Below are 9,937 nucleotides of genomic sequence, written 5' to 3'. Positions count from 1 at the left end.
CCCACTTAACCAAAACCAGGCGTGCTAAATCACTGATTGGTTTATAAGAAGATGAAGACAAACTTTATATCCCCGTTAGGGGGTCAATGTTTTTTCTCTGTTATTATTACACACACAGGTCCACGCACATACTCAAATGGGACCTATTCAGCATGCAACTAGGCTACACATCTACACATGGAGTGATCTGAGCGCGAGGGTTGTTGTGGGTTCAGGACTTTTCTCAAGGCCACCGTCGGCAGTGCCCAGGAGGTGAACTGGCACCTCTTCAGCTCTGTATCTCTTAACCCGAGCTGACTGAGCTTGAGCTACTGCCACCTTTTTCTGCTTTCATGCACACTTTATGATTTTCAACAGGTCACCTGCCAGCACGTGGCACTTAATCTCTCGGCCTAATTAAATCTTAAGCAATCAGGGCCACATCCGATCAGTGTGGGACGTGCCGCCTGCCAGGAGGTGTGTTCAATGCGCACAGTTGGTGCTCTGTGGCGACTCAGTGCCATGATGTGTGAAGAAGCTCAGGGGATTAGCGTCACTAGATGTGTGGATTTCTACTCTCCAAAATCACTCAAGCTGTTGAAATATTGTGATGGAGAATGACTGCTGGCGGTTTTCCTGCGCGCAAAAATGCACGGCGCATTTACCCGTTTTCGTTTGGAGAGACGCTGTAAAATGTGATTTATGATTTTGAATTTTTACACGGAAATATGTAGCCTTATCGACTTACTAACCAAGAGTTCAAAGCCATGTGTAAAGGAGGAATGGGTCGCAAAAATGCCGCAACTTCGCTCTTTCCGACGCTCGTCCTGTTGCTGCTTTGCGCGCAGTCGCTCGGGCAGGTGTTCAACCTGACGCTCTCTGTTAAAGAGGGTTTGCCTGCCAAAACCATCGTTGGAGATCTGGGAGCCGTTTTAAGCAGGCCAAGCACTGGATTCTTCATCTCAGAGAGCAGAGATTCCTATGTGTTCAGAGACCTGGAAATAGACGCAGACACGGGGATCATCTCCACTGCTGTGATCCTGGACAGAGAGAGCAGAGATAAGTATGAATTTGTGGCAGCCACTCTCACAGGTGAGATGATAAAAGTTAAACTAGAGGTGAAAGATGTGAACGACCACTCCCCCGTGTTTCCCTCAGAGGAGGCTGACCTGGAAATATCAGAACTGAGCCCCCCAGGAAGTCGATTTCAGCTTGAAGGTGCTAAAGATGAGGATGAGGGTGAGTTTGGTACCCAGGGATACAGGATCACAGAGACTGAAATGGGGGACTTGTTCCACCTGGAGTATCGCAGTGGATCTGGTAACCACCTAAGCCTGGATGTCATCCTCACAAGCAAACTAGACCGGGAAACACTGGACTTCTACTCCCTCACCATTGAGGCCTTTGATGGTGGCGTCCCAGCCAGGACGGGAACTCTTAAGGTGAACATCCATGTCCTGGATGAGAACGACAACCCTCCTGTGTTCAACCAGACTGAATATCACGCCTCACTGCCTGAGGATGCTCCGGTGATGTCTGCTGTGTGTCAGGTGCACGCCTCCGACCTCGACCTGGGCGACAACGGCAGAATCACTTATGAGATCAACAGGCGGCAGAGTGACCCAAATGAGGTGTTCTCCATCAACGAAACCAGTGGGGTGGTGTATCTCAACAAGCTGCTTGATTATGAAACTCAGTCTTTTCATGAGTTGATCATCAGCGCAAAAGATAACGGGGCTCAGCCTGAGTACAGCAGCACTTTTGTGGGTGTGAAGGTGCTTAATATGAACGATAATAGTCCCACCATCAGTGTGTTGTTTCTCAGTGAGACAGGTGATTCAGTGGTGTCAGAGGCAGCAGCAATTGGGGACTATGTTGCCCGGATTTCCGTGTCGGACGCCGACTTTGAGAAGGAGAGGGTCGCTGTCACGCTTGAGGGGGGTGATGGGAAGTTCACCCTGAAGCAAACAGATGATTTTCTGTATGCTTTGTGCGTCAATGCAGAGCTAGACAGGGAAGAAAAGGATCTGTATGAGTTGAAGGTGCAAGCATCAGATTTTGGGAGCCCACCCCTGAGCAGTGAGATGGTATTCCTCCTGAGGGTGGCTGACACCAATGATTGCCACCCAGCTTTTGAGAAGGATGTATACATCATCAGCATTGCCGAGGACGCCCCTCAGGGGAGTTCCATCATCCAGATGCAGGCCCAAGACGCAGATGAGGGCGTCAACTCGGACGTCAGGTACTCCATCCTCAAATCCAACCAGGACAGCCTGATTAGTATCGATCCGGAATCAGGCCTCGTCACGACATCTGCAGCTCTGGACAGAGAGACACAGATGGAGGTTTGGTTCCTGGTGGTGGCGGCTGATGGAGGAGAACCGGTTCTGTCATCCACGGCTACAGTCACTGTGCAGGTGGAGGATGTCAATGATAACGAGCCTGTCTTCCAGCAGCAGCTATACAATGTGTCCATACCAGAGCACAGTGACATTGGGAGCTGCTTTTTACAGGTATGTTGGAGAATATTTAGCTGAAAATTGTCCATTTACTCAGGGTAAACAAATACATAAATAACTGTTTCCCTTATGGGTAACTTACCATGCAAATAGTTTTGTTTAATTGTCCAGCTTTTGAGATAGTGAGATTTTTGTCTTCACCCCTGTACACTTTTCATGTTTTTGGCGGGGCATTTGTATGCCTTCATTAGAAAGTACTGTATGTAGAGCTGGCAGGAAATGCAGAGAGAGAAATGCAACAAAGGTACCTAGCCGGACGTCAGACTAGGGAAATGGGAATTGTATGGTCAGTGTCTTAAACTTTTAGGCCGCCATGATGCCCCTCACCCAAAAAAAGTTAAGTGATCAGAATTTAAATTTGGTGGTTTAAGCACTGAAAATTTATATTAATGTTCGGTGGCAACATGTCTTTCCAGAAACATTGTCCTGCTTACTCTTGATAATCCACAGAACACATTGTAAGCGGTTTTAAATGTATTTTTTTTATGCTGTGAGCACCACTAATGAAATTCCATTCACTTCCATTGTATTGGTGATGGATGCAGAAATCTCTGAATCTTAAAACCTGGCCAATTGATACTACAGATTAAACAATTAGTCAAATAATTATTCACAAATAACAAAATAGCTGTTTTTGTTAAAGGAGTCTGGTGGCTTTGATGAGAGTGACATAGCTGTTAGACTGTTTCTGGTTTAACAAAAAGGTATCTCTTTACATAATGTTGTCAGACACTTATAATAACAACCTGAGCCTGTCACTGACAAAAAAAAAAACAGCAACTCAGTTATACATCAGTTATATATCAACTACTTTTGTTTTTCAAAAAAATCTCCAGTGTGAGCATTCAACATCTTAAGCTCTCTGTCTTGCTGTCTCCTTCTTACATCGCATAAGACAAAAGTAGCCTTCAGTCTATATACACAAAGACAATAGTGTTCTTCCTAAGCAACAGACACACACACACACTATTACAGATGTGATGCCTGGTACCACACTCCTGCAGCCTGGCACAAGCTGAAGCCCATTACAAAAGAAGCCTCATTTACCAATGCATTTTGTGTAAACGTAAGTGATATTTGGCATTTAATTCAGATTTTAAATAAATAGGGAGTGAAAATAATAGAAATCATAGTTTTTCAGTGATGTCTTTTTTCACTGTAGAGTGACTTAGCCAAACTGTGTGTGTTGTTTTGCATACGAGCTTAGACCCTTTACTTTTAAGTCTTTCTGAAGATACCTTCAGAAAAGTGATTAAGTCAGACTAAGCACAAACGTTACTTTGAGAAAATCAGAAGAAGAAGAAACAATCAAATCCATTTGGAGCAGGTGAGACAGAGGCTGTTTCACTGATGTTTGGTTGCACATTGTCACTCACAATCTGTTGCTCCATACACACTTTTACTCTGCAACAGACAGACAACAGTAACAGTTAACTTTGTAGCAAAGTGTTATTTCTTCAGTGTTGTCACATGAAAAGATATAATCAAATATTTTGCAAAAATGCGAGGGGTGTACTGTGAGATATTGTATATGAAAGAGTCTTCAAAAGCAACATGGAAGAGAAGTGAGAGAGAATCAACTAGGGCTCCTTTCAGAATCGAGTCATCAGTTTTCAGTCTATGAAATTACAAAATATTATGACAAATGCCCAGCACAGCATCCCAGAGCTTAATGTGATGTGTCCAAAATACAAAGATTATAAATGTACAATAATATAAAACATTGGAAAGCAGGTAGGTACACCTAGCTAAAACTAATGCAGTCTAATACACTATTACATTTTATTATTTTGTCCATGCCATTTATATCAGGACCATCAGTGAGGGTAGGCGAAATAACAAAAGCAGCTCATGAAACAATGAGTTCAAAATACAATTCAAAAGCAAGATAAACAACAGCCTACAAAAGGACCATTAAGTTGATTCAACACCTTTTATAAAGAGTTTCAACAAAAACTGAACATTATAACCTTCATGAAGGGAGCATTTATTGCAGGACAGTTTTATTAGACTACATTTGTTTTAACTAGGTGTACCAAATAAAGTGTGAACTGAGTGTAGAATGAATGATCTCCCTCAATATGGAATCCCAGGCCTCAGCTATAGAAGATTGAGCGTTTTTAAGTCTGGGGTACATTACACATTAACTATGTTGAATAGATTATATTATCCATAATGACTGCACACAGATATCAGGAGAATCCAGGATTTTAAAATAGTTTTATGGTCAGCCATTAAAACAGACAATCGCCTTTAATTTTTTTGTTTAAAAAGGCACAGATAAAGATTAGGATTCTAAATAATTTTCATAAGGTCAGCTAACACTCTGTTAACACGAAAGCTAACAGGTCAGACTGGTAACCACTTAGCGATGTTTCAGGATGTAATGTTGCTTCAAAAGCTTGTGTGGGTGTGTCACACATCTGATCACACCTTGGCCCATCTCTCGAAAAGTTCATAAGTCTGAGATGATATCATCTTTATGACTGGAAAGTGAGCTGTCTATCTGGTAAATGTGCCGCTTCTCACGGGCACAGTCAGTCATGAAAGGAGGTCTGTCGGATCTGAGGCGGGCCTTTACTCTGCAGATTGGCTTTTTCTTGTTTTCCCTTGCGGTGATACTCTTCATCATTTGATTGTGGGGATTTTTATGCTTTTATTATATTGACCTTCTCTGGCAGAACAAGACAAGGATAATGATTCACAGCTACTACAGAGGCTACTCGTTGATATTTGACAGATGACACTGACTACAGTGTAGCAGTACTGTTAACAACAGTTTCATTATAACATTGTACATGAAAAACTGCAAATTGTATCTTTGAAAAACCAAAATATTTACATCATACAGAGTGTGAGTGATTAGCAGGAATAGCTCTAAATACAAATGTGTGTATATAAATGCAAAACTAAAAATAATTAAGAAGAAGGCAGAGAGATACTATCAAAAACTCTGGAAAAGGCTAGTGGACCTCGAGTTATGTTATCACAAAAGACTTACAAAAACTTGGTCATCTGTATCTGTAACTTGGTCAGCTGCATAAAGCAAAGATTAGGTTACACTATAAGTCACAGCAGAGCTGTGAACGTTTTTTGAGGCTTTATGGCATTTTTGGTTTGTCTTGATAATAGAAAAACAAAGTGCTGCCGTTGCTAGTTTTTTTTTTTTAACTTGGCTGCAGGAACATAAAGGCAAACACATTACCTTCTTTGGCACTCTTATACACATTTAGTAGTACTATTTTCAGGCTTGAGTAATTCCAGTATTAATTATCTACCTGCTATTTAAATAGAAACCATAACAAAATAAATCTAATAGCTGTTTCAGTTGCTTGCATGAAACTGTGTTTTTCTTCTTTTTAGGTTGTTGCCACAGATGCAGACAGCCCTGAGTTTGGCACACTTCTGTACTCTTTGTCTGACGGCTTTGACAAGCAAGACAAACACCCTCTCTTCAAAATCCACCCACAGACTGGAGAGCTGTGTGTCTCTCAGGATATTGATCGAGACTCAGGACAAACGGTCCACGACATTCTGATCAAAGCTGAAGATCCAGTGAGTGGAATTCATTCGGGAAAAATATGTTTTTAGATTCTGTGTACCTGACCCTCATTTTTGAACAATCATCATTTACTTCCTGCACTGTAATCAACACATCAACATTTCAAGGTTGTCTTTGACTGACAAACTGCAGATTTTTTACATTTCATTCCATCCATCACACAAAATTCACTTCTTTTCTTTTTTAATGTCAGGGAGGCTTGAACGCTCAAACCTACGTTCACATTGACATAGAAGACCTGAATGATAACGCTCCAGTGTTTAACCCTGACGAGTACACCATGAGCATCAGCAACCACGCACAGCCCGGCACAGAAATCCTCAACGTTCTCGCCACTGACCGAGATACTGGCGGATTTGGACAGGTTACCTACGAAGTCCTTCCTGGTGACATGTCCAGTTTGTTTGCCCTGGATAAACAAACAGGTAGGCAGGCATAACAAAACACAGAACATCTTTATTGTTTTGTTTTCTTGTAGAAAAATGTTGTGTTGCAGTTAAAAAGTAAAAAGAAAATGTGCTGAACAAAAGAGCACCACACAGCACTTTCAGACAGAGCAACAGATTATCAAGTAATAGAATAAAGAAATGTATGCACTGCTAGCAATTCATACATCTGCAGTGCCTTCAAAATAGTGTAATGGGTATAAGGTCATCTGAGGGTTATTTTACTGTATCTTATCTGTCTAGCTGTCTTAAATTTGGTGGCCTGAGGGGCAAAAAAACTACAACATTCGACAAAACAATAACAAAAGTAAAACAAAAAATACAAAACATTTCAACAAACTGATGAAGTTTGAGACAAAAAATCGACTGCGATAATGGTAATGATCAACTGACTGACACCTGCTGAAGCACAATATGTTTTCTAAAAAATTGTTGTGTTTACAGAAATGTCATTGTGTTTTGTGAAATGTTGTGGCGGTTTGCCCCTCAGAGCTGCCTTACTGTTTGCACGTTCACCGGCCAATAAGCCCATCATAATCAAAACACTGCACATCATATCAACAGAAAGTAACGCAATGATTACACAACATGATCAAGCTTAAGTGACTTGTCACACTAACTAGTCTTTAAGTTTAACTTTAACTTGTGTGACTGGCAGGCCCAGTATTCTGGGATAAACAACTACTTACTTTGTGTAAGTCCCTGTGATATGATTGCCAGTGTCACTGCACAGCAGGGGTGGTGTAGAAAGCCCAAAGCTTTATACCCCCATGTGGCTGTGATAAGATTTGCACTCAGCCACAATGTAAAACTGAATAAAAATTTAAACTTTAAACTTTTTGAAGTGTAAGAATTTTAAGTAGTTTGTTCGAATGAGCAGTATGAGAAGTGTTGAATAATAGTTGCTGCTTTGGATGGGATTGCTAGGTAAATTTTGGTGACAAAAATTAGTCACGTCTAATGAGCCATCTGGCATTTGTAGTAATGCAGCATGTTGCACATGTCTCTTTGTGCAGTGTTTCTTTGCCTGTTTGTTGTCTAAATTGTATTTTTAATAATATAAATATTATAATCTCAATCAAGGCTGCAACTAACAATCATTTTCATTATGGATCAATCCAATGATTATTATCTCAATCCATTGATTGTTTTGTCTGAAAAATGTCAGACATGAGTGAAAAATGTTCTAATTAATTTCCTAGAGCCTAGAGGTGATGCATTCAGATTGCTTGTTTTGTCTGACCAACAGTCCAAAACCAAAAAATAATAATTTTACATTGAAATGAAACAAACTCTCAAACTGTCACATTTGAGAATCTGGAAGCATAGAGAAATGACTGATACATTACTTTCGCTGATTAATTTTATTTGATCAGCTCGTCTTGGCTGTAATCTCAATGAGACTTTTACCTGGTCAAATAAAGGAAAATAATGACCTTCAGTTAAGTAGGTATTATTGAAGTGAAACAACAAAAAAACAATAAACAAAACAATAACTTTGGAAGGACTGTATCACCTGACTGTTAGAACATAGTAAATAAAACCTTTAACATATTTCTGTCCCTGTAGGAATGCTCTTCCTGACCTCCACTCTGACCCACCTGGGTGCAGCCAGTGTGAAGCTCTCAATAACAGCACAGGATGGGGAGGGCTTGACCTCAGTCAAGCCTGCAGAGGTCACCATCAATGTTTTACAGAGCGCCCAGGCTCCAGCTGTGTTCCAGAGGTCACGCTACACCTTCTCGGTGCCTGAGGATGCACCGCCAGGGACTTCTGTCGGGACAGTGGAGGCCATCAACCCAGCAGGTTTGTGTATATCTCACCACTTCTTTGTTCTTTAGTCTGAGAGCAGCTGTATGAGAGGGGGTGGAGATAGCAACATCCAATATTTTATTAAACATTTGTAGACAAGAAGTATAATATTACCATGGAGTCAGTGAGTTAGCTGTGTGCTACAGCTTTTTCAAAACTATATTAGATTACATTTTGGCAAATTGGCACTACTACTAAATGTATGCTGAATTAGCTATTATTCAGCATTATTATACTTTTCCTGTCTGCAATGTACCCATGGATGCACAGATAGCTATCACTGGATTACTTTGATGCTGAAGTAAACTTAAAAACGTGAGGATTCCCAGGCAAGTTCTGGGATTATAAGGAACATCTTTTTTGTTGTGATTCAGTTCAATTTGTGGGTGTTTCTTCATGAAGGAATTTTAACATATGAGTATCATGTTTGTGAATTTTGATGCAAATTATGGCAATAAGGCTCTAAAGGTTTTAACACAACTTCCAGTTGTTTATAGTACACCAGTCAGCATGCATGTCCCTTTCACCTCAGTGTCTTTGCCTCACAATTTTATAGACCCTTTAGAACAATATAATAAAGTTTTGCACAAGGTTAAAAAGAATATTGGTACGAGTACAAAATGAACAATCACTCTTGTTAAAAAAATATATTGTTCAGATTCAGAGCAAGTCTGCAATTTACGCTGCGGTAATGCAGTATTTAAGCAGGATTTGTCCTGACAAATGATTGTTTCAAAGACAATTGAGCGATCAATGTCGTTGTTCAAATCACCTTCCAGACATAAAGAGGCAGTAAAGCAGTAGTAAAGAGGAAGGCTGCTGTTTAATCTTTAATCCTCTTTAGCCACATGTACAGATGACGGATGATAAAGGGTCAACGACAATTGCACACACTTAGGTCAAAGATAGTCCTGTCATAAATGTACACACACCTGGACTGGCTTTGGATTTATTGTTACTACAAAAATGCTTATTATAATATTATTTGAGTTTGGTTACAGGTAAAGTTGAGTAATTGCAAATTGGAAATATAAATAGGATTCTGAGTGACGGCGATACAGCAGCTTGTATTCCGTGGAACTTTTGATCTACAGTAACATAGAGTCTCCTCTCTCTGTGGAGGGTTTCCTGACTCCCCAGTTTTCAAAGGATTATCCCTTCACAGTCCACTTGTTACGTTGCCACTAAGTCCCTTCTACAGCTAAAGCACTCCATTAAACTAGACAGTCATTCGAGGTTGTCTAATAAATTAGCAGATTAACACTTCAATTTAAAGTGGAAACAACAGAATTGGGCCTGCTTGAGAGGGGCTGGGCACCGTTAAGCTCTCTGCTTGTTTCAGTGGTTTGTAATTACTGTTGAAGTGTAACAAACACTTAGAGGGGATTAATGGGAGCTTCTGACCTGCACTGTAATTACCTGATGTTGCTTATTCTGTGTGGCGTGCACTCTTGTGGCAAGTAAAATAGTATGTTGTATTACATATACTTCACCATGTGCATACTAATGTATAGATTATGTGGGTTGCTTTCTTTTTTTTATTATTTTCTCAATGTATTATGTAATATATGTGTTTCAATAGCTGTGAGCGCCAAAACAAAAATTCCATAAATTCTGTA

General features: G+C 40.4%; 1 protein-coding gene across 1 annotated transcript in view; it reads left to right on the top strand.

The window, feature by feature from the left end:
* Window positions 1-265: 265 nt before the first annotated feature.
* The window catches only part of dchs2 (dachsous cadherin-related 2), a 32,444-nt gene continuing 22,772 nt past the window's right edge, over window positions 266-9,937 (top strand). Inside the window, exons 1-4 of the mRNA XM_038713013.1 lie at window positions 266-2,492; window positions 5,862-6,053; window positions 6,254-6,485; window positions 8,076-8,312. Coding sequence (XP_038568941.1) covers window positions 747-2,492; window positions 5,862-6,053; window positions 6,254-6,485; window positions 8,076-8,312 — 2,407 coding nt within the window. The 5' untranslated portion in view covers window positions 266-746. The remainder of the gene's footprint in view (window positions 2,493-5,861; window positions 6,054-6,253; window positions 6,486-8,075; window positions 8,313-9,937) is intronic.

Source organism: Micropterus salmoides, unplaced genomic scaffold (assembly GCF_014851395.1).
Source record: "Micropterus salmoides isolate LMB-PRFRI ecotype aquatic unplaced genomic scaffold, ASM1485139v1 Ms_hic_scaffold_12, whole genome shotgun sequence".
In the NCBI taxonomy this organism is placed as follows: Eukaryota; Metazoa; Chordata; class Actinopteri; order Centrarchiformes; family Centrarchidae; genus Micropterus; species Micropterus salmoides.
The sequence above is the reverse complement of the archived record's forward strand: the minus strand, read 5'-3'. Positions and strand labels throughout refer to the sequence as shown.